Genomic DNA, 26,613 nt, shown 5'->3' on the forward strand with positions numbered 1-26,613 from the left:
ACCAAAATTTTGTTCTTTGAAAAGATCAGTAAAATTAACAAACAGCTAGTTTGATGTAGAAAAGTAGTGAGAGAACACAAATAACTAAAATCAGAAATGAAAAGGGCAACATTACTACTAATGTCACCTAAATAAAATGGACTATAAGGATACTATGAATAACTGTATCCCAACAAATTAGATAACCTAGAAGAAGTAGAAAAATTCTTTGAAATACACAATCTACCTATACTTACTGAAGAAAAAATAGAAGATCTCAACAAACTAGTAATTACAAAAGAGATTTAATAAGTCACCCAAAACCTCCCAATAAAGAACACCCTAAGACCAGATGGCATCATAGGAATTTTACTAAACATTCCAAGAAGGATTTTTACCAACCCTGCTTAGACTTTCAAAAATTGAAGAGGAGGGAATACTTCCTAATTCATTCTTTAGGCCAACATCACCCTTATACCAAAGCCAGTTAAAGATACCACAAGAAAATCAGAGACCAATAACTCTTATGTATTTAGATGCAAAGATCCTCAAGAAAACACTAGCAAATGGAATCCAATAGCATTTTAAAAAGAATTATACACCAAGTCAAGTGGAGTGGGTCAATTTAAGAGAATCAGTTAATATAATATACGCCACATTGACAGAATGAATTGGAAAAACATATGATCATTTCAATTGATGCTGAAAAGCATTTGACAAAATCCAGCACCCTTTCTTGATAATAAACACTAAGAAAAATAGCGGGAAACTTCTTCTTTTTTTAAAGATTTATTTATTTATTTAATTCCCCCCCCTCCCCTGGTTGTCTGTTCTTGGTGTCTATTTGCTGCGTCTTGTTTCTTTGTCCGCTTCTGTTGTCGTCAGCGGCACGGGAAGTGTGGGCGGCGCCATTCCTGCGCAGGCTGCACTTTCTTTTCACGCTGGGCGGCTTTCCTCACGGGCGCACTCCTTGCGCGTGGGACTCCCCCACGCAGGGGACACCCTTGCGTGGCACGGCACTCCTTGCGCGCATCAGCACTGCGCATGGCCAGCTCCACACGGGTCAAGGAGGCCCGGGGCTTGAACCGCGGGCCTGCGGGAAACTTCTTGAACATGATAAATGACATATGAAAAATCCACAGCTAACATCATACTTAATAGTGAAAGACTGAAAGTTTTCTAAGATCAGGAACAAGACAAGGATGCCCATTGTCATCACTGTTATTCAACACTGTACTAGAAGTTTTATTCAGAGCAATTAGGCAAGGAAAAGAATTAAAGCCATCCAAATTGGGAAGGAAAAAGTAAAACTTGCCCTGTTTTCTGCAAATGACATGATTTTATATACAGAAAATCCTGAGAAGGCCATAAGAAAGCTCCTATAGCTAATATTAATAAACGAATTCAGCAAAGTGGCAGGATACAAGATCAACACCTTTAGCCTTTCTTTATACTAATGTACAATTGGAGAAGAAATCAAGAAAAAAATTCCTTACACAATAGCAACTTAAGAGAGTCAAATATCTAGGAATAAATCTAACTAAGGAAGTAAAAGACTTGTATACAGAAAAGCTACAACACAGTGCTAACAGAAATCAAAGAAGTCCTAAATAAATGGAAGGATATTCAGTGTTCATGAATTGGAAGACCAAATAATGTTAAGATGTCAATTCTACCCAAAGCAGTTTACAGATTCAACACAATCCCAGTCAAAATTCCAAAAGCCTTTTTTTTCAGAAATGGAAAAACTATCAAATTTATTTGGAAGGGTAAGAGGCCCTAAATAACCTATCTTACATGTTTATCAGAATTAAATCAGACAGTGTATCTGGAAATATGATGAATGATACCTTACATATTCAATAAGAGGGTGGTTTCCTCTAAAAGCACCCTTCCAGCAGTTTTGGAAGAATAACTCAGGTGGCTCAGGGTCTTAGTAACAGCTAGAGACAGCCTAAATTTTCATTCCAGACATTGTGCTGAGTATGGAGCATATGGCAATCAATAAAATGAAGTCTCTATTCTCAAAGAGATCACTGTTAGAAAAGACAGATAAAATAACTAACTGTAGACATATTATTTAAAATATGTCATTGGGAGAATTAGAGAAATCTTTATAGAAGAACTACATCTTAAAGGAAATTTACAGTTAGTGTTAGGTTCTCTGTTCCTCAGCATATTTTATTTTCTTCTTATAAAATATATTCATGAAAACTTTTCTATTTGCAAACCTATCATGGTAATTAGAAACTTTAAGTTTCTTCTCAGAAGAGCACACAATTTCTATTTAAAAAATATTTTTTCTCAAATATTGTGGAAGATGCAAGGAAACTATTTTGAGTTCTCAGTAAAATTCCTGTTTGTTTTTAGAGTAATAATAGAATTTATCCTTCAGTAAAGCACACTTTCCTACTTTCTCCAATGAAATTCCTGTTCATTTTTAGAGTAATAATATAACTCATTGTTCAGTAAAACACATTTTTCCACTTTCCTCACCTTAAGGTTTTCTTTCATCTCTATCTGGAAGTTTTTAGTTATTTGTACTATGTGAATTTTTGGTACATATATGTTAAAACATTAAAACAAACAGACAGTATTTAGGTAAACTAAAGGGCAACAATTAAGTACTACTTTATTGTTTATTTTGGCTACAGCACAGCTAAAACTCCTTGAGAATGGTATACCTTCTCCAGACCTTACCTGCTGTAACTTTTGTCTTTCAGTGATCGCCTCAAATTTCACTATCTCTGGAAAGCCTAGTTGATGTCATTGGCCAGTTTTCATTTATTTCTCTTATCTGTTCTCTTATCTCTTTGTACCTTAACCATTGCTTGACCTACTAGCTTGTGAGTTCTTTGAAGGCTGGATTTGTGTTTTGTCTCATTCTTTTACCACCATCATCAAAAGAGGCACCTATTATGTATTTTGTGATTTTAGTTGCATCTAGAAAATTGAGTTTGATGAAAATGCTTTATTATTCTCTAACCCCCTCTTTTAGAGTTTTGACTCTGAAGTCAGGGATTAAATCTCTGGTATATTTTATTATTAATAGTTGCTGCCAAAATGCAAATGTAATTTACACTGAATTAGGTAAATTACAGTTTATAATAAATAAAGAGATCCAAATGCTGATACTTTAATCAAAGCTCCAGATGGCACACAGGACTTGAAATAGGTAATCAACGAGGTTCATACAAAACTCCTAAATTAAATTAAGGAGTTGAGGGACAACATAGCTAAAGAAATAAAGGACATTAAGAAGACACTGGGTGAATGCAAAGGAACATTTGAAATCTTGGATAGAAAAAAACAGTTTATTGGAATGAAAGACCATCAGTGACATTAAAAATATAATAGAGGCACAGAACAGCAGATTTGAAATGAAGAAAAAAAACCAGCAGTTTTGAGGAAAGAACAACTGAAATTGAAGAGAAAGAAGAACACAGAGAGAAAAGAATGGAAAAATTTGAGCAGGGGCTCAAGGAGTTGAATGATAACATGAAACACACCAAAATATGTGTTATGGGAGTTCCAGAAGGAGACAAGAAGGGAAAAGGGGCAGAAAGAGTATTTGAGGAAAAAAATGGCCGAAAATATCCCGACTCTCATGCAAGACATGAATATGTGTATCCAGGAAGCATTGTGTACTCCAATTTAGAATGAATTCAAATAGACCTATCCCAAGACCCATAATATGTGGAATGCCAAAAGGGGCAATCAACCAGGCAAGAGTAACAGACATAAACATCTATGTACCTAACCAGGGTGCCCCAAAATACATGAGGCAAACTCTGGCAAAACTGAAAGGAGAAATAGATGTCTCTACAGTAATAGTTGGAGACTTCAACATACCACTCCCATCAGTAGATAGAAACAATTAGAATATCAACAAGGAAACAGAACTTGAACAATATGAAAAACAAGCTAGACCTGACAGATGTAGAGAGAATATTGTACCCCAAATCAGCAAGTTATATATTCTTCTCAAGTGCTCATGGATCTTTCTCCAGGATAGACCACATGTTGGGCCAAAGCATAGTTCTCGATGAATTCAAGAAGATTGAAATTATACAAAGCACCTTACTTTCTCTGATCATGATGGTGGAATGAAGCTGGAAGTCCAGTGGGAAAGGGGGAAATTTGAAAATATATGGATGCTAAACAACATACTCTTAAACAATCAGTGGGTCAAAGAAGAAATTGCAAGAGAAAGTAGATATCTTGAGATGAATGAAAACAAGAACACAACTTATCAAAACTTATGGGATATAGTGAAGGCAGTACTGAGAGGGAAATTTACAGATTTAAATCCTTATATTAAAAAAGAAGAAAGTGCTAAAATCAAAGAACTAGCAGAGCTAGTAGAGAAACTAGAAAGCAGCAAACCAATCCCAATCCCAATGCAAGCAGAAAAAAAGAAAAACAAAGATTAGAGTGGAAATAAATGAATTCAGAACAAAAAAGCAGTAGAGAAAACCAACAAAATCAAAAGCTGGTTCCTTGAGAAAATCAAAGAACTCAAGAAACCCTTAGCAAGACTGACAAAATGAGAGAAGATACAAATAAAATCAAGAATAAAGGGAGAGGGGGACTAATGAATGACTCCACAAATAAAAAGGATCGTAAGAGGATATTATGAGAAACTGTATACTAACAAATTAGACAACCTAGATGAAATGGACAAATTTCTAGAAATGTACAAACAACTTACGGATTTTGCAAGAAATACAGGAAGTCAACAAACCCATCATAAAGAGATTGAATCCATCATCAAAAATCTTCCAACAAAGAAAAGTCCAGGTTAATTCTGCCAAACATTTTTGAGAAGAATTAATACTAATCCTGTTTGGAGTCTTCCAAAAAATTGAAAAGGAGGTTAAATTACCCAACACGTCTTTTAGGAAGCCAGTATCACTCTAATACCAAAGCTAGATAAAGATACCACAAGAAAAGAAAATTACAGCCAATCTCTCTAATGAACATAGATGGAAAAATTATCAAGAAAATACTTGCAAATAGACTCCAACAGCATATAAAGACAATAAGTCATGATTAAGTGGATTTTATTCCTGTTATGCAAGAGTGGTTCAGCATTAAATCAATTAATATGGTACACCATATTAACAAATAAAGGGGAAAAAACTACACAATCATCTTGATCAATACAGAAAAGGCATTTGGCAAAATCCAGCATCCTTTCTTGATAAAAATTCTTCAAAAGATAGGTATAAAAGGTAAGTTCCTCAACTTAATAAAGGGGGGAGGTATGGTGTCTCTTTAACTTTACACCCAAAGCACAAGCAACAAAAGGAAAAATAGATAAATGGGACCTCCTCTATGTTAAATACTTATTCACCTCAGAGAACTTTATGAAGAGAGTAAAAAGGCAGTCAACTCAATGGGAAAAAAAATTTGGAATCACATATCCGACAGGGGTCTAATTTCCATGATATATAGAGAGATCCTACAACTCAACAATAAGACAAATGACCAGTTTAAAAAATAGACAAAAGATCTGAATAGACATTTTCTAAAGAAGAAATAGAAGAGATGAAAAACCACATTGGAAAATGCTCGATATCACTGCCTTTTAGGGAAATACATATCAAAGCTACAAGATATCATTTCACACCTGCTAGAATGGCCACTGTTAAAAAAATCCAGAAGATTTGGATGTGGAGAAATGGTAAAACACATCATGGGGTTTGGAAGTAGTAGCACTAACATATGGTATGATAGTCGTTTATTATTGTATTTTTCTTGGAGTAATGATAGTGCTCTAACATTGATGTGATGAATGTACAACTGTGATTATACCAAATGTCATTGATTGTGTGTAAGACACAGACTATAGTTAATAGTAATACTTTGACGATGCTCTTTCATAATTTGTTACAAATGTTTTATAACGATGCAAGGTATTGGTGGTGGGGTGATATATGGGAGCCCTGTACAATGTTATTATGCATGCTTGTTTCATAAGTTTACTACTGTTACTATATACTTACTTTTTATGTATGTTCATGTATGAATGATATACTTTAATACATTTTTTTAAAATGAAAAAACCATACTAGTGTGATAGCGAGAAAACATAATCAGGGAGTGTTGCCTGTTGCTAGAATTTAGTCAGTGAAGTTTTTCTTTGAATACATATTGCATTTATTCCTGTGTTTAATATTTGTGTAGTCCAGATTTCCATCCACAAAAACATTGGGTGACAGACATATAAATTCTTTAATTTTACCAAGGTTTTATATCCCATACATATCATTCTGAATATTGGCCCTGTGATTTTGTGTATGGAAGAATTATATTTATCCTTTGTATGATCTACTCTTAAATTTTTTTCCTTCTCCTAATTAAAATATACTTTTAAGACTAAGACTAAAATTAAAGAATTGTGACCTGCAGTTTGAAATACTGCTGTAGAGTATATTGTGCATGTATGCATAGATATGCGATATTTATATCAATTTGTGAACTTAAATATATGTATGTGTGTATATGCACACATGTATGAATGGACTGTTTGGTGAAAGGATATATTCATCTAGAACTTGCTGAGATTTTTGCCAAATTATTTTCAAAATGGTTATACAAATTTGCACTTGTTCTGGCCTCCTCAGTCTGGGACCTTAGCTTTATTCCTTTTTGCCTAGGGTTGTTGGTTTTGTTTCCAAGGTTGTTTAACCAAGTGCGATGAAATGGTTTTGCTTAAACAATGGTAATTTATTAGCTTATGGTTTTGATGTACAAATCAAGGCATTATCAAGGTCATGCTTTCCCCCAAGACTGTGGTGTTCTGGGACTGGCTGCTGGTGATCCTTGGTTCTTAGCTTGTCACATGGCAAAGCACATGGCAGCTTTCCTGGTCTCTTCTCTTCTGGGTTCCATTTCAGCTTTTTGCTTTCTGTGGCTTCCTCTGTATCTATCTGAATAACATTCTCTTATAAAGGGATCCAGTAATAGGATTAAGACTCATCTTGACTGAAGTGGGGCGCATGTTAATTGAAGGAACCTTGTCAAAACTTTCTATTTACAATGGGTTCACACCCACAGAAATAGACTAAATTTAAGAACATATTTTTCTGGGTTACATACAGCTTTAAGCCATTACAGTTGTCTAACAGCATTTACTTGACACAGAGTTGATAAGTACTCATTAAATAGTTTGTTGAATGAAAATGAAAATTTCAACTAATAATTCAAAACTATCATGTGGTACAACTATTGTGTTATCAAGGAGATTTTAGTTAAGTTTATAAGGCTATTTGATAGAATGGATAATCCATTTGTAATTTCAGTATAGGCTTTTAAATGTATTTCTTTGGGCGTTCCTGATTATATTGTTAAGATATGATGTTGTATTCCAATGATAGATGCATTAACAGAATTACATTATTATTTTAGTGGGTAATAAATGGTTGGAGCTAATGTTCCCCATAAGTAATAGCAAAAATTTTTTTGTTTTTTTTCCTTGTAGGAATCAATAAAATGTTTTATATATATATATATATATATATATATATATAGTTGTAAATATATAAAGCCTAAAAACATCATTGACCATTTAATTATAGTCAATCATTTGTTTTCTGATACTGCTAGCATTATTCTTAGCACAATGCTTTTATACATTTTAATCCTTTTATTATCTCTTGTTATTAAAAAAGGACTACGAATTGGGCATTACAGCTTTTTACATCATGGACAGTTACTATCATATTATGCAAATGATGCTTCCTAATTAAGTCATTCTATTATATATCATTTACTACATCAGCCAAATTATAACGTAGAGAAAAGTCTCCATTGTATTTGGATGTGGGTCTATCAGATATCCTATGGGGTCTCATTCTGTTTTAAGGAAAATAAGAAGCTACACCTGGATTATGTTGAAAATCTTTTGTTTTTCTGTATGCTCTGGATTCACTGCCCTTTTCGGGGTGGTTTTTGAGAAAGTTAAGATACTATTGTTTTGCAGACCAATGTAGAAACTTCTCTAAGGAGGGAAAATATTGTGCTTTAATTTTCAAAGTTTCTCAATATGTTAATAACATGTTAATAACTTGCCCTTAAGTTGTGCTTTAAACTTTCAAAATATTTTCTATTTCTAAATCTCATCTAATCAATTAACAGATGAGAACCTTGTTGCTCAGGTTTTTACTAGTCCAGTGTTATTTATGCAGCTCAAGGGTGGCAGATAAGGTTGACATAAGTCTTTTTTGGCTTCTAATTCATTTTGACATTGGGTCGCCATCAAACAAATGTTTAAATAGAGCATCCCAAATGTGTGTTTGATTTTAGGTATCATTTTTCAAATGTAAAATTAGGGTATTTTGGATAAGTTGTATTTGCATACCTATACATCTTTATGTAATTAAGGGATTTTGATTTTTGAGGACTTTTTGGTTAGTTTTATTTAATTGTAATTACTGAATTTAACACCATTTTGTGATTATTCTAACTTTTAAATTGAATGTATCTACATAAAAAAGAAGCCTAAATTCTATTAAAAGCTTGGTTTTATTGATCTCTTTCTGTATTTTTTGTTCATAATCAAATGATTTCTAGAAACCTGTTAGATACAAGCTTCTGAATATTTAACAGTTTTCAGAAGTATTACTTTTATTTTTTCCATTTTTTATTTTGCTAATTATACTCATTAATATATGAAAATAATTGTAAGAAAACTTTAAATTTATCATGAAGTAATCCATTTCAAGGTGTGAAGAATAGCACAGTTAAGGCTCATATTTTTGTATACGTTTGTGTTTCTCTTCAGTGTTTTTCAGAATTTTTAAACCATGACCTAAAGAGCTGTTTATATAGCACAGTTCAGTTCTGTATAATATTACCTGTTACTGAAACAAAAGTTTATATTTTTTAAATTCGAAGTGATAGTTTACTAAGTAGCTAGATATAAAATCAATACACAAAGTGAACTCCATTTCTGTACACCAGGAAACTAATACCATGAAAAGGAGACATCATTATGACAGCATCAAAGAATAACAAGAATCTAGGAATTAATTTAATAAAATATGCATATGTTCTCTTCAGGAAGAATTATGAAAGCATCCTGAAAGACAATGAAGACTTTAAAAAATGGAGAGTTATGACATGTTTGTGGACAGGAAGAATAAATATCATAATGATGTCAATTCTCTCCAAAATTGATCTAGTAGATTCAATGTAAATTCCATTCAGAATCTCAACAGCAGCAAGTAGAATTTATTCCAGATAAGCAAGAGTGTTTGAATAGAAAAGTCAATTACTATAATCTGTCATATTAACAGAACTAGGGAGATTTCCTTAGACTTTCCCTTTCAACCACTATCATACCCATATATTAGCACTGCTAGTTACAAACACTGTGATGTATTTTCACCATTTCTTTGCATTTCCAAAGATTTAGAAACAATCTTTTAACCAAATCTGTACAAATTAATCCTCAGCTTTCCATTCTCTGTTGTCATTTTCTGGTGACCTATATTCCAATTATTAACTCCATGAGTTTACCCACTATATTTCATACTTAATAGTGCAGTCATAAAGTGTTTGTCCTTTTATGTCTGGCTTGCTTCACTCAACATAATGTCCTCCAGGTTCATCTATGTGTCATATGCTTCATGACTTCATTTCTTCTAACAGCTGAATAATATTCTATTGTATGTATACACCACAGTTTCTTTACCTATTTGTCTGCTGATGGACACCTGGGCTGTTTCCATCTTTTGGCAGTTGTGAATAATGCCATTATGAGCATTGGTGTGCAGATGTCTGTTCATGTCACTGCTCTCAGTTCTTCTGGGTATGTGGTATTGCTGTGTCATATGACGAATCTACATTCAGCTTCCTTAGGAACTGCCAAACAGTCCTCCACAGTGGCTTTACCACTCTGCATTCCCACAGACAGTGAATAAGGATTCCTATCTCTCCACCCCCTTTCCAACACTTGTAGTTTTCTTTTTTTTGTTTTAAACCAATTTTTTGATACATAGTAATAAAACATACAATTCATCCAAAGTATATAATCAGTGGTATTTGGTATAAGCAAATAGTTGTGTCTTCATTACTTCAATCATTATTAGAGCATTTTCATTATTTCAGTAATAACAATAAACAGAAAAACAAACAAGAAAATTCTTCACCTCTAAATCTCTCTATGCTTCCCCTGCTATACATAGTTGCTATTTCTGGCTATTCTTTTTTTTTTTTTTTAATTTTATGCTAATTATTTTATTTGCTATTAGTTTTGTTTAGAATATAGAATTCTAAATATTCATTATTAACCTAATCCTTTTTTTAATAGTTGCTTTTTTAAAAAAAGATACTTAGATTATATAAATGTTACATAAAAATATATGCCCTGCTTCCTACATCTCCCACTTTTTCCCACATTAACAACATCCTTCATTAGTGGGGTACATTCATTACAATTGATGAAAATATTTTGGAGTATTGCCACTAAGCATGGATTATAGTTTACACTGTACTTTATACTCTCTCCTGCACCATTTTGTAGATTATGGCAAGAAATGTAATGTTCTGTATCTGTTGTAATGTCATTCAGGACAATTCCCATTTTCCCTGAAAATGCCCCTATATTACACCTGTTTTCCCCTCTCCCTGCCCTCGGAACTTCCAGTGGTCACTGCCTCCACATCAATGATATAATTTTTTTCCATTGCTAGAATCACAGTAAGTTTATAGTAGAATACCAGTAAGTCTGCTTTAGTCCATAGTTCATACCCCAATCCTGAGGATTCTGGGATGGTGATGCCCACTCTGTCTCTAATTGAGAGGGAGCTTCAATTCCTTAGGTCAGAAGATTGGGTCTCTTGCTTGTAGACTCTCTTGGTTCTTGAGATGATTGTTGTCCATCATCATCTCCTTGCTAGTTGTCTTGGGTGAGTCCAATGAACTGGAGAGTAGGTGTTGCAACTTTTTTGAGATTCAGGGCTCAGCTGGCAAATGGACAGCCCAAAGATTTTATTTTCTTGGATGTACACCTATCAACCCTACTATTAATTATAGGTTCAAATAGAAGGGTCAGAAGAGCCATGTTTAAGGAAATCACAGCTGAGTCCATCTCTGTCACATGGGGGAGCATGAATTCCAAAGTAGGACCCTCTGGCAAGGCATCAAACTCCTAAGCTATCTGCCCTGACTATAGTGCCTGGATGTCTCCAGAGCCTTCACGAGCCCCACTATTTGAGGTAGTATTTGCTTTGACAGTCAATGAGATCCTGCTGAGACCTATATAAGCGTAACCTCTGGAATGTCCTCCTGACTCATTTTGAAATCTCTTAGCCATGTAAACTCATTTGTCTTTACCTTTTCCTCCTCTGGTCAAGGTCTTTTTCCAGTTTCAGTGCTAGTTGGTGCTTGGTAGTAACCCTGGGAGTCATGCCCCACACTGGGGGTAATGTAATACATTTATATGCTGAATTTGGCTTAGAAAGAGGCTACATTTGAGCAACAAGGAGGCTCTCAGGAAGTAACTCTTAGGCACCTATAATACTAGGCTAAGTTTCAGTTTCAAGAGTAGAAGTTCATAAGTACAGCCATCAATATTAATGGCCCACCAATGGATCAACCTCATTCACTAGTCATTGCCCCTGTACTCAAGGGATTCTTGCTGTCCATTAGAGAATGTGGCAGAGCGCCGTAGGATGGGAATTTTATATTTTTTTGGTTATGGCGTGGGTCTCCACCTACTGTGACAATGCCCCATGAACATTTGAACACATTTATGTGGCTTTTATATATACCCAGGTGAATCTACCCCCATGTTTCCCCATCACTGACGCCCCACACAAACGATCCTCCCCTGTCATGGTTGTCACCCTTCTGTGATCCAAAACTTCAAAAATGAAGCCAACAGAATAGTCAGATACAATTAATAAGAAAATGAAATAATGATGATAATTTAAAAAGTAAAATAAATTAAAAAAAATTTGGAATAATAAAAAACTGAAAAAATATTTAAAAAATGAATTTCTTTTTGACATTGTCTTTCTTCACTGTAAGATCTTATGTCTTGTATATATAGTGACATTGTCTTCTATTTATTCCCCCACTGTGTTACTTTTTTTATTTTTAAGAAAAAATTTTTAAAAAGAAGCTTTAGATTACTTTTTACATCATAAATATAGGGGATTCCCATATTTTCCCTCCCACACTTTCCCATATTAACTTTCATTAGTGTGGTACATTTGTTACAATTAATGAACACATATTGAAGCATTGTGCTAACCAAGGACTATAGGTTACTTTATAGTTTACACTTTGCCATGTACAATTTTATAGGTTTTAACAAAATGTATAATGACCTGTATACATCATTGCAATGTCAGGCTTCTCCTGCTGTACATAGCTGCTATTTCTGGCTATTCATGCACAATTATTTATTAAGCAATTTTATTGAGATACATTCACATATCATATGATCTGTCCAAAGTGTATAATCAATAGCTATATTTTAATCATAATGTTGTGCATTCATTACTATAAATTCTGATAGGCTTGAAATGGTATCTCATTGTAGCTTTCTTTTGTATTTCCCTAATTGCTAGTGATATTGATGATTTTTTTCTTCTTTTTTTTTTTAGGATTTATTTTTTTAAATTTCTCCCTCCACCCCCTGTTTTCTGCTCTCTGTCCATTCTCTGTGTGTTTTTCTGTGTCCGCTTTCATTCTTGTCAGGCAGCACCGGGAATCTGTGTCTCTTTTTTGTTGTGTCATCTTGCGTCAGCTCTGTGTGTGTGGCACCACTTCTGGGCAGGCTGTGTGGTTTTTTCTTTTTGTGTGGGGCGGCTCTCCTTGCAGGGTGTGCGCCTTGTGCATGGGTCACCCCTACAAGGTAGGCACCCCTGCGTGGCACGGCACTCCTTGTGCTTAGCAGCACTGCGTGTTGGCCAGCTTACCACACAGGTCAGGAGGCCCTGGCTACCGAACCCTGGACCTCCTATGTGGTAGGCGGATGCTATATCGGGTGAGCCACATCCGCTTCCCTCATGTGTTTTTTAGACGTTTGTATTTCCTCTTTGGACAATTGTCTATTCAAGTAAAACCTGGTATACTTACCATTCACTTCAGGCAATTAAATATAGCCAGTACTCCTAAAGCCCACTATGTACCTCTCCTTTTCCCATCCTCTTTCCTCACCACCAGTTGCCTACCTCATTTTTGTAACATATGTAAATACTTTAATTAGTATGCATTAAGGTATTACATGTTTTTCAACTGATGTAAATGATTTCATACTATATGTATTCCTCTGTAACTTTTTAAAAACTTCAGGTTATATTTGAGTTTTATGCATTCTGATAAGAGGTTCTGGTTGAGGCAGTTCTTGTTGTTCCTCATCCTTGTTAACATACAGCCTTAATGGGCTTAAATTTTTTCCCCCCAATGTCTTGGGAGCTAATTGGCAGTCTTTTTTAGCTTTAAATGGCATTTTCCCTGATTACCAGTGAGGTGGGGCATATTTTCATATATTTTATTGGCCATACATTTCTTTTTTTGTAAATTACCCTTTTGCCAATTTTTGGTTGGTTGTCTTTTTCCTATTAATTTCTTCCTTTTAACTTTTAAAACCCTGATTTTTATTTTTTGGCTCAAATCGGTTGATTTTTATATTTGGCTCAAATATGCTGAGTGAAAAATTTTCACATGAATTAGTTTAAAAATTTTAGACATATTTGGGGAAAGTTTTCAGGAAAGCAAAATTAGTAAAATTGTTAAGGTTCTTGATGATTGATTTATAACCTTTTAGTACAGGTTAGCCAATTTCTTCATAGCAAGCAGCTGTCAATAGCATTTGAAAATCTGAGTGTGTAATTTCTGTCAACCACTATTATTACTGAGTAAAAACCGAGAATGTTTCTAATATGCTTCATGATGTTTATTGTAGTTTTTAATAATTGCTTTTCTTTGATTCTTCTTAATTAGGTCCCCGATGGGCTTCCTGGAATATTGGTGTGTTCATTTGCATCAGATGTGCTGGAATCCATAGAAATCTTGGGGTTCATATATCCAGGGTCAAGTCAGTCAACCTAGACCAATGGACACCAGAACAGATACAGGTAAACATTTTCTTATTGAGAAATTATTTAAAATATTTTAAATGAATTAAAAAATCTTTAACCACTCTTTGATCTTAGGGTTAACACTGAAAAGTTGAACTGCAATGTGCCACGTATAAAGTTTGCATTTTATTTGAACTTGTTAATTCGAAGATACTTATTTCTTTTTGACTATATTTAAGTCAGTTTTTTAAAAATCTGTGTTTATCGAAAATGTTGATTTTGAAGTAAAGAATGATTCTTGTGTTGATGACGTTTGCCTGGGTAATGCCATAGTTTCCCCCCTGCCCCCCCCATAGTTTTTGTTTTACTGTCAGTAGAGGAAACCTTAGTAAAGATAAAGAAAAAAAATACTTCTAAGAACTGACTCGAAGGATTTCCCCTCTGTACAGAGGTATATAGATTTTACAGGGCCTACTAGCTGGAAGACAGTCCAGTTAGCAATTAGCAAATGTTCTGATGACTGATCTCGACTTGTTTAGAGTGGTTTAGCTGTGTTGATTTTAAGGGATTGCTGTTTTTTCTAGTATGATAGTCTTACATTCTCAAAATCATACTTTCTAATTGTTAAGTTTGTTAATGTAAAAATGATTATTTTTAGAGGCTCTATTTTGTAATTGACAATGAAATGATACCACTTTTGCTTATGCCTTTTTGAAATTACTTTTAGTCAGTATGAAGGCTAAGTAAATTTATATTACATAAAAACTGAGATGCCTAGGTAAGGCAAGGGTAGAAAGAATGCTTTTTGCTGGCTAACATGTGAAAGGAAATATGATCATTTGCGCATTTTCTAGATCCTTGAGAAAACATACTAGTTACATCAAGGAAGAAGGGCTTTTTGAAACACTTCATATAAGGCAATGCTCCAAACATCTCTATATTAAAAATGTGGTAAAAGACTTCATGATGTTGTTTCTTAAGTTTTCTTCAAAAAAACATGTAACTTGAGAATTTAACTTGGTGTTTGCAGTGGTTATGGAGGTACAAAACATTCTAGGCTCAAAAAGTATATTACTTTTTAATGGTTCATTTCAAACTAAGGACAAAACATGAAATCCCTGGACAATTCACATAAATTTTATAGGAATTATTTTTCTCAACTACAGTACTGAGAAGAGTTGAATAGCAGGTTATATTTGAGGTGAATTTTCTCCCATGGAACTGAAATGCATCTCTTTTCTTCCTATATCTTAGACCAGAACTTCCCAGTCAGAGGACAGTGATTCATTGGTTTGCCATGTAATAGATTACAGTAGCATTGCAAGATAGTGAACTATTAAAAATGTAAGAATTTTTTTTAAAAAAAGATTAAATCTACAATATTTGAAATTGTATTTGAATGTTATATGTCTAGTCCCATTTGTCAACTTCTTGAAATTCTTGACTTAATAATTATAATTTTGGCATGGGAAACTTTATGATTTACTTGTCACCAGATAATGCTCCATAGTAGCTCCATGTATCATAAAGTTCCTTTTCCAGGTGTGCCATGATGAGAAATAAAGATGGAGTGCTTTCAGTCAGAAATCAAATGAATAGATAATAATGTTTTACTTTAAAAAAAAAAAAGGCTAGTCATATTCCTTACACAGACAGTCTAGCTGCGTTCTTGTGGTGGCCTATGAATACTTGCCTGCAAAGTCAGAGTTGTTCTTTAAAAATCATTCTGGAGCTCCTAGACAATATAAATGATTAAGTAATTGGTGAAGATCTCAATGTTCCATACCATAGAACACAAACTTTATTTTAGTCTGGAAATTTTGTGGCCTGTGATTCTAGAGGGTCAGTAGAACAAAGTGTCTAGAAGGTGGTCTCTAGGGTCAAACTGCTGGAATTAGACCTGTATGATCTTGATATGATACTTAACCTTAGGGTAGCTCAGTTTCTTTATTTGTAAAATGGGAATAGTAATAGGCCTACCTCTGTAAGGATATCAAGTAAGTTAATATAGGTGGAGTGTTGAGAACAGTACCTGGTACATTTTAAGTACCCAATAAATGTTAGCCTGTTAGTAGTATTAGTCCATTTGTTCATTGCATAAAAACCTCAGTATTACTGCCTTGAATAGCTTTCTGATTTTCAGCAATTTATTAGCTTCTTTGTTAATCTGCTCTGATGAATTGGTTGCTAGAAATAATACTGAATAAATAGACAAATAGATGCATTGTGTGGTATTATTGAATATAAATGAAATTACCTTTTGAGAATATTTGCAAAAAATAATTATTTCACTTTACTAATATTGGATGTTAAGGCATTTTGAGGTAAATATTTGGGTTGTCATATCAATTCACTATTGAGATTTCTCCTCATTCAGTCAAAGGAAATCATTATTTTAAAAGTACATCCTGTTTCCTGTGGTGGTTAATTCAACTTTATAATAAAATTTATTTTATTTTTTTAATTTACAAAAGTTGAAGTATAATTACAGAGAGTACAATTCATAGATATGAGTTCTGTGAGTCTTGGCAAATGTCTACACATTTGTTGATATAGAGCATTTCCATAATTTAGAAGGTTCCCTTATGCCACTTTCGTACCAACTGCCCTGGAGGCAACCACTACACTAATTTTGATCCCTTTAGGTTAGTTCTGCTATATATTGACATTTGATCTTTTGCGATCTATACCTGTTGACTGTGACTCTTAATTCAGATTAAGAAAAGTAATGACCACAATATGTTTTAGTATACCATATTCATATAGATATTTTGTAATAATTTCTTTTATATAAAAAATGCTTGACATATTTATTTATAGAAGATAAATGTTTTTACTGCATATAATTGTACCTCTGTTTTCCCCCATCCCCGACATTTCATGATAATAATTTTTCTGATTTCCAAATATGATCTTTAGTTTTGGTTAGTCCTAAATCTTTTTACATCTTTTTTTAATTAAAAAAAAATTTTTAAAGATTTATTTTATTTCCCCCGTTACCCCCTGTTGTCTACTCTCTGTGTCCATTTGCTGTGTGTTCTTCAGTGTCTGCTTGTATTCTCATTAGGTGGCTGTGGGAACCGATCCTGGGACCTTCCGGAGTGGGAGAGAGGCGACTACTCTCTTGTGCCACCTCAACTCCCTGTTCTGCTACGTCTTCTAATTTTCTCTCCTCTGTGTCTCTTGTTGCATCATCTTGCTGCACCAACTCTCTGTGTTGGCTGGCACTCCTGCGTGAGGGGAATTTCCCATGCTGGGTGGCATTTCCATGCAGGGTGGCACTCCTGTGTGGGATGGCGTTTTTGCGTGGGCCCACTTGCCCTCAGCAGGAGGTCCTGGGCATCAAACCCTGGACCACCTATATGGTAGACAGGAGCCCAGTTGGTTGAGCCACATCCATTTTCCTCTTTTTATATCTTAAAAGTTTAGTAAATGTGGAAAAGTGATTTAGTCTCAGAGCTCAGTCATGCTATTTAATAAATGTGTTCTTTTTATTTGTCTCTGTAAAATGTAATTACTTTTTAAGTCTGCCCCTGGGATACTTATCAAATGATATAAAATAAAGAATATATTGGTTGCTTATGTGTTATGTGTGCTTGTATATGAATTTTTAATTCATCTACCATAAGCATAGCTCTGTTAGAATTGCTGTAAGTTTATTTTTGAAAGAAAATAATTAGTCTACCTGAACTTTATTTATTTATTTATTGATGAGGTGCTGGAACATGGGATTAAACTCTAGACTCCAGCACTCAACCACTGAACCATATCAGCTTTCCTGAGTTAGTTTCATTTGTTTGCTTGTCGTTTGTATTTTTGTTTTTAGGAGCCATCGGGAACTGAACCCAGGACCTCCCATGTGGGAAGCAGTCATTCAACTGCTTGAGCCTCATCCACTTCCCTGAACTTATTTTTATTTTATTATCAGAGAAATAGGGTAAAGTTACTGACCTAAAAAATAACCAACAAAACTTAATCATAATTCTTTTTTTGTTTTGTTTTGTTTTAGGAGGTTTGGGGGATTCATCCCGGACCTCATACATGGGAAGCAGACACTCAAACACTGAGCTATACCCATACCCCATCTTAATTCTTTTATTGTGGCTCATGGTCGGATTAAATGTCTTTAATCTTGTGTTTATTTTCTTGTACTTCTCACATTTTTGGAAAAGACCAAGGTTTTTTATACTTTTATAAATACTATCACTTTTATTTTTTACCTTGTATGGGTAAATATCTTCGTGAAATCTTGTCCATAATGAAAAATATATATTCAATATTTATCTTGGTAAGCCTTGGACCACACTTTTTAAATTTTAACTTAATTTTTAGTTTTTTAACTAAAGAAGTTGTGGGTTTATAGACCAGTAATACTTAAAATATAGGATTCCCATTTACTGCCCCACCACCAACTCCTTGCATTGGTGTGGAACATTTGTTAACATTTTTATAACTGTACTACTACTATTTTTTTAACAGTAATTATCTTTGTTATAGTTGATGAAAGATTGTTAAAATAGTACTGTTAGCTATTGTCCAATGCTTACATTAGGTATATTTTTTCCCACATATCCCCCTATTATTAGCTCCTTGTATTAATGTTGTACATTTTTTATAATCCATACAAGTACTATTAATTATAATTCATTGTCTATATTAGGGCTTACTGTATTAAACAGTCCTATGTTTTATCTTTCAATTTTTATACTAGTTAAATATCAACCTAAAATTTCCTCTTTTAACCACATTCACCTATATAATTTGGTGCTGTTAATTATACTCACAATATTGTGCTACTCTTGCCACCATCCATTTCCAAATCTTTGGAATTAACCGCAATAGAAATTCTGTTCAGATCAAGTATCAACTCCCAATTCTCTAAACCCAATCTATCCCATGATCAGCTGTATTCAAGATTCTGCCTCTATGAATTTGCTTATACTTAGTTCATATCAGTGAGATCACACAATATTTGACCTTTTGTGTCTGACTTATTTCATTCATCATAATGTCCTCAGGGTTCATCCAGGTTGTCACATGTAGCAGGACTTCATTTGTTTTTATGGCTAAATATTCCTTTTTATGACTGTACCATATTTTGTTTATTCATTCATCGACTGATGGATACTTAGTATGCTTCCATTTTTGGCAATTGCGAATAATGCCACTGTGAACATTGGTGTGCAAATATCAGTGTGAGTCCCTATTTTCCATTCTTCTGGGTATATACCTAGTAGCAGGATTGCTGGGTCGTATGCAATCCTATGCTTAGCCTTCTGAGGAACTGCCGAATTGTCTTCAACAGCGGAAGCACCATTTTCACATTCCTTCCAGCAGTGAATGAGTGTTCCTATTTCTCCACATCCTCTCCAAAACTTGTAGTTTTCTATTTTTTTTTTTTAGTAGTAGCCATTCTAGTAAGTGTGAAATGATATCCCATTGTGGTTTTGATTTGCATTTCCCAATAACTAGTGATGTTGAACATCTTTCATTTGTATACCTTCTTTGGAGAAATGCTTTTTCAAGTCTTTTGCTCATTTTTAATTATGCTGTTTGTCTTTTTATTGTTAAGTAGTAGGATATCTTTATATATTCTGGATATTAAACCCTTTTCAGATATGTGGTTTCCAAATATTTTCTCCCATTGAGTAGGTTGTCTTTTTACTTTCTTGACAAAGTTGTTTGATGCATAAAAGTTTTTAACTTTGATGAAATCCCATTTATCTGCTTTGGTTTTTTTTCTCTTTCATTGCTTGTGCTTTGGGTACAAAGTCTAAGATACAGTTACCTACCCCAAGATCTTGAAGATGCTTCCCTTTATAGTCTTGGTGCTTATATATATGTCTTTGATCCATTTTGAGTTAATTTTTGTATATGGTGTGAGATAGGGTTCCTCTTTATGCATGTGGTTATCCTAGTCTCTCAACACCATTTGTTGAGAAATCTTCTTTCCCAGTTGAGTGGACTTGGCAGTCTTGTGAAAAATCAATTGGCCATAGTTGTGAGAGTCTATTTTTGAACTCTGTTTGGTTCCATTGGTCCTAATATCTATCCTTGTGCTAGTAACATACTGTTTTGACCACTGTAGCTTTGTAATATGTTAGAAACTCAGGAATTGTGAATTCTGTGACTTTGTTCTTCTTTTTCAACATGATTTTGCCTATTTGGGGCCTCTTACTATTCCAAGTAAATGTAATTGGCTTTTTCATTGTGTAAACAAGACTTGGAATTCTTATGGGGATTGCATTGAATCTGTAAATCATTTTGGGTAGAATTGACATCATAAAAAAGTTTAGCCTTCCTGTCCATGAACATGGAATGCCCTTCCATTTATTTAGGTCTTCCTTATTTCTTTTAGCAATATTTTGTAGTTTTCTGTGTACAAGTTCTTTACCCTTGGTAAAGTTTATTCCTATAAATTTGATTCTTTTACTTGCTATCATAAATGTAATTTCCCCCTTGATTTTCTTGTAGGGAAGAAGTGTATGGAAAGACTTCTGATTTTTGCATGTTGATTTTCTCTTCTTTTTTTATTATTATTCTCATATTTTCCTGTACTAATCTTTGCTATTTCTTCCTTCTCTTTGATTTGGGGTTAGTTTACTGTTCTTTTTCTGGTTCCTTCTGACATGCGGTTAGGTCTTCAATATTAGCTCTTTCTTCTTTATTAATGTAGGTGTTTATTGCTGTAAATTTCCCTTTCATCACTGCCTTTGCTGCATCCCATATGTTTTAATATGCTGTGTTCGCATTTGCATTTGTCTTGAGATATTTACTGATTTCTCTCACAGTTTCTTTTTTGACTCAGTGATTAAGTGTGTGTTCTTTTTTTCTTTTTTTTTTTTTAAGAAATACAGTCTGTCTTGGGTCAAAGACCCATCTGCTATAGACCTCTAAAGTTTACAATTTATTTGCTTTCAATACACAAATGGACAGACAAAGGATAAGCATTTTCATTATCACTAGGAGAAATTGGGAGGGAAACATAGGCCATGGGTCTTCAGCAGTTTCAGCAGTTCATTAAAACTGCAGGACATACTTCATTAGATGTCAAAGTTTGAGAGTAATTCTTTTTTTTTTTTTAATTTTATTTTAATTTTATTTATTTTTTATTGATTTTGTAAAAATATTACATTAAAAAAAAAAAGAGGTCCCATTCAACCCCACCACCCCCACCCCTAAGTGTGTGTTCTTTAACCTTTTTGTCAGTTTTCTATTTCTCTGCCTATTATTGATTTTCAGCTTTATTCCCTTATGATCAGAGAAAGTGCTTTATAGAATTACAATCTTTTAAAATATATTGAGACCTGTTTTGTGATCCAATATGTGGGAATTCTGGAGAATGATGCATGAGCACTTGAGAAGATTGTATATCCTGCTATTTTCAGGTACAATGTTCTGTATATGTCTGTCAGGTCCATCCAGCTCATTTTTCATATTGTTCAAGTTCTATTTCCTTGTTGATATTCTGTCTAGTTGTTTCTTTTGATGGAAGTGGTATGTTGAAGTCTCTAACATTATTGTAGAGACGTTTGTTTCTCCTTTCAGTTTTGCCAGAGTGTTCCTCATGTATTTTGTTGCATCTTGGTTAGGTACAGAAATACTTAAACGATTGTTATTTTTTCTTTGTGGATTGCATTTTTATTCATATACAATGTCCTTCCTTGTCTCTTTTGACAATTTTGCATTTGAAGTCTATTTTATCCAATATTAATATAGTCACCCCACCTCTTCCTTGGTTACTTATTTGCAAGGAGTATCTTTTTCCAGCCTTTAACTTTCAAGCTATTTATATCCTTGGGTCTAAGATGAGTCTCTTGTAGACAGCATAGAGATGGATTATATATATATATATTTTATCCATTCTGCTAATCTGTGTATTTTGATTGAGGAGTTTAGCCCATTAATATTGAATGTTATTACTGCAGTGGCAGTACTTCATTCAGCCATTTTGTCCTCTGGTTTATATATGTCATATCTTTTTTTTTCCTCTCTTTTTCTTTATTGCAACCTCCTTTTCTTTTTAGTTGGTCTTTGTGATATGTCTGATCCCTTTTGCATTTCTGTTTTGTATATTTTTAAAATACTTTCTTTGTTGTTACCTTAGGGTTTACATTACACAACCTACATCTATAACCTACTAATCTGAAAATATACCAACTTAGCTTCAGTAGCACACATTTTCTGAGTCCTCATTTTTTTACACTACTCAGTCACTAGTCTTTTCCTATCAACCTGCAGAACTTCCATTAGTAATCCTTGTAATACGTGGCTTTTGATGACAAACACTTTCAGTTTCTGTTTGTGACTCTTTTAAACTCTCCCTTATTTTTGAAGAACAGTTTTGTCAGATAAGGAATTTTTGGCTTGCAGTTTTTCTCTTTTAGTACCTTAATTAGATCATACCAATACCTTTTCGTTTCCATGGTTTCTGATGAGAAATTGGCGTTTAGTCTGATTAAGGGTCTTTTGTGTGTGATGACTTGCTTTTCTCTTGATGATTTCGGAATTCTCTCTCTTTCATATTTGACTTTCTGATTAGTATGTGTCTTGGAGTAGGTCTATTAGGATTCTTTTTGAAGTATGCTGTGCTTCTTGGACATGTGTATTTCATAGGAGTTGAGAAGTTTTTGGCCATTATTTCCTCAAATAATCTTTCTGCTCCTTTTCCCTTCTCTTTCCTGGATACCTATGATACGTATGTTTATGCTGTCATTGAAAGCCCTGAGACACTGCTCAATTTTTTTGTATTCTTTGTTCTGTTTGTTCTTCTGATTATATTATATTGATTTCCCTGTCTTGTTCACTGATTCTTCTCTCTGTTCAAACCTGCTGTTATATGCCTCTAATGTATTTTTAATTTCTACTATTGTGCCTTTCATTCCCATAATTTTTTTTATACTTTTGAATTCTTCTTTATGCTTACACATTGTCTTCTTAATATACCTTATCTCTTTATGCATATATTCCTTCATCTCCTTGAATTGGAAATTTTTTGAACTTCTTTCATTAGTTGTTCCAAATTCTGTTACTCTGTGAATTTTTAATGTTTTCCCTTGACTGAGCCATATCTTCCTGTTGCTTAGTATGGCTTGTCATTTTTTGCTGCTATATTGGCATCTGATTATCTTGATAAGTTAACTCTGAAGGTCAGTTTTTCTGTCTTGGTTAGGGTTTTGTTGATTGTCTTTGTATTAAGGCTCTTCTTTGATGCTTAATGCTTAATCCAACTTATTCTGGACTTTAGTATAGAGAATGTTTAACTGATCAAATTTCTCAATTCTTTTTTTTTTCATTTAAAATTTTTATTCAAGTATATCATACATGAACATAAATAAACAATAAGTTTGTAGGAAAAGTTGTGAACTTACAAAACAAATATGCATAGCATCATACATGGGTCTCTCAGCCTTTCATCTTATTCTTATCCTGGATATGTGGTACAATTTTTAAGATTACAATTTTGTGTAATTATTTTACCTCTAGGAGAAAGCTTCCTTTCCTCTGTTTGTTCTCTGGGAATCTTGATTTGCTCTGTTCGTCTTTGTGGAGAATTTTCTCCTGATCTCCTATTATTTGTTCCCATTCTCCCCATCACTCGTTGCACTGTTTTCCTTATACTTTGAAGTTCTGTGTCCCTCCAGTCTTAGAGCAGTTCTGTTTAACTCCCCCTTTTTAAATGTTATTTTTGTCTGTAAGGTTTATCTTCCTCCAGTTTCTTGCCCATTAGGGTATCCTGCCCTGGAGAACTAGATGGGGTCCATTGAGAAAACTGAGTCACTCTAGAAAAGTCCGTTTGTGTTTAGTGAGTCCAGTAGACAGTAACTGGCTTGAATGGGTATAGTACTTGCCCGCCATTCTGTAGTGGTTTCTCTTTCTTTCTCCCTCCCCCTCCCCTCCAGGAGCCCTTTTGTATGCAGGATTCCTTAGTGGCTAGTGTTCAGCTTAGGATCTCTTTATATTTGGGTACCTGTGTCTGGATGTGTGTGGAATTGTATCTCACTGATGAGATACAATTCACTCATCTATGTCTGTGTCCTCAGCAGGGGGATCCCTGGATGCTGCCTCTGGAGAACTTCAAGCTGTATGTGAGTGAGGGGAATATGAAGGACTGACTGGTGCAAAATGAAAGTTTCCTACCTGATATTTGTCTTTTTTTTTCAATTTAATGTTTGTGGTGTCTTTCTCCAGTCTTTCCAGATTTCCAAACAAGTGGAATTTGTCCTTCTATTTACTGATTTTCTGGGAAAGTTTTTTTGGGAGATGTCTTACATTGCCATATTGATAACATCCTTTTGGACCCCTTTTTACTTTACATAAGTCTTCTAGTAATCCTCTATCATAGACTTTTTTTTTTTTTAATTTATTTATTCCCCACCCCCCCAGTTGTCTGTTCTCTGTGTCCACTCGCCATGTGTTCGTCTGTGTCTGCTTATATTCTTGTCAGTGGCACCGGGAATCTGTGTCTCTTTTTGTTGCGTCATCTTGCTGTGTCAGCTCTGTGTGTGCGGCACCATTCCTGGTCAGGCTGCACTTCTTGAGCAATCTTAGAGATCCTTGGCAGGTAGTTGGTCATTTTATCCAGGCATCCACTTTCATTGTATGTTCTGTGTGAATAGACAGTTAAGTTGATTGCATGGCATTAGAATCTCCAGATGGTTTTTACAGTTTATATTCATCTTGTATATTCAGTAACTCTTGTGAAGTAATTAAAAATCATGTTGCTTTATGAAAAATGTTTTGCAAAGAATACTGGCCATTAAAGCAATGATAAAAATGAAGAGAAAATAATAGATATGCCTAGGCAAGGATTTTTATTTCCCAGATAACATTATACATTTGAGTAGAATAAATAATAGAATATGAGAATCATCCATTGTTTTTGTATCAATATCTACAAAATCCCTTTATGTTCTATATGGAAACAGGAAGAAGGATTTCTGAAATTTTTCAGCTTGGGGCATTTTGGCTACAGTGAAAGTTATTAATGGGTATCACTTAAGAATATTAAGACTGGTAACTATGTTTATTTTACTGGCAGCTTGGCAAATCTAAAATTAAAACAGTCTACTTTCCCAGACTGACTTCCTTCCTTAGTTAGCATCATTGTTCCACTTAGTCTTAAAGCCTTGGCAGCGTTCCTTGATTCTTATTCCTTTCTTTCTTGTGTTTTTATATTCTATCCCTTCTTTATCCTGTTTGTTGCTTCTGATGATTTCTGTTCTTATTTCTCCTACCATAGTTCAAGGCTTTAACTTATTCCAGGTCATCTCTCACTATCTATTTTACACACTACCCAGAGTAATATTCTTAGAATATTGCTTTGGTCATTTTACTTCTCTCCTTAGAGGTTTACTTTGGTTCTTCTCTGAGAAGCATGAAAGTTTTATTTTCCTTAAATTGGTATTCAAGCACTTCTACCATCCCATTTTTTCATCCTGTTTCTTCATCTTTACTTCAGATGCTTTACAACAGATAGCTTTGACTGTGTCCTAGAGAGCTTTTCCTGCTGAACCCATCATATGGGTATGTTCTTATTTTTTGTTTCTGCTACTATCTTTGTTTGAAATATTTTTTGCATCTTCTCTGTGCCAAATCAAATCCTTCCCATTCTTTAAAGCCTAGCTTAAATTCCTACTTTAATAAAGCCTTCTTCTGTACTTAGTTTGTAATTAATTATCTACTGCTAAGTTATTATTTACCCTTGCACATGTCTGTATGTTTAATTTTGTAAGCTTCCAACAGTTAGATATTTTATCAGATATCTTTGTTCTTTGTAATGGCTACCACAGTGATATGAACATAGTATGTGCTTAATTTTTTAATGACATGTATGCTGAAAGCAATCTTTGGTTCCATATACTTCTGTGAGATAATGCTTATTATCCTCAGCAGTGAATGGAGAGGATGGGAAAAAGAAAAAATAATCAAACTTTGTTTCCCCTGATTTATCCTATATATCTTAAAAATAGTGTATCACTTCATTTCTTGATTTGTCATTTTTTGTTTCCATACTTTTTAAAAAAATTAATTGATTTTAAAAATTTAGGTACCAGGGACCGGGGATTAAACCTGTGTCATCTATGTGGGAAGCTGGCACTCAACCACTGAGCCACATCTGCTTACCTGAGTTGTTTTTTTCATTTGTTTTGCTTGTTTGCTTTTGTTTTTTTTTTCAGGAGACACTGAGAACCAAACCCTGGACCTCCCGTGTGGGAGGCAGTTGCTCAACTGCTCAAGCCACACCTGCTACCCCCATACCTTTTTTTTCTATCTGGTTGCGTCATCATTTTTTGGTGCATTGATTCAGTGTGTAGGGGCCTGCGCTTCTTCGCACTATGCAAGTCTGGAACGTCTTTTTTCTTTTTTTACCAGGAGGTCCTGGGAATCGAACCTGGGTCCTCCATGTGGTAAATGATAGCTCAATTCCTTGAGCCATAGCCACTCCCCCCCCATAAATTTTTAAAATTCCAAAAATATAGCAACTTTAGAGAATATAACTTAAACTAGTCTGTGGAAGTTCCCCAAAGTAATACATTGCAGGTGCTAGAAAGGTAGTACTCTCCAGTATTTCAAAGCATCCCCAAATGAAATT

The 26,613-nt window shown here is 34.2% G+C and overlaps 1 protein-coding gene across 4 annotated transcripts in view; it reads left to right on the forward strand.

The window, feature by feature from the left end:
- The window catches only part of SMAP1 (small ArfGAP 1), a 202,230-nt gene that overhangs the window by 44,925 nt on the left and 130,692 nt on the right, over positions 1 to 26,613 (forward strand). For all 4 annotated transcript variants that reach the window (XM_058306979.1, XM_058306981.2, XM_071218544.1 and 1 more), the window contains exon 2: positions 13,942 to 14,075. In XM_058306979.1, the coding sequence (XP_058162962.1) occupies positions 13,942 to 14,075 (134 nt within the window). The remainder of the gene's footprint in view (positions 1 to 13,941; positions 14,076 to 26,613) is intronic.

This window comes from Dasypus novemcinctus, chromosome 11, assembly GCF_030445035.2.
Source record: "Dasypus novemcinctus isolate mDasNov1 chromosome 11, mDasNov1.1.hap2, whole genome shotgun sequence".
Classification (NCBI taxonomy): domain Eukaryota; kingdom Metazoa; phylum Chordata; class Mammalia; order Cingulata; family Dasypodidae; genus Dasypus; species Dasypus novemcinctus.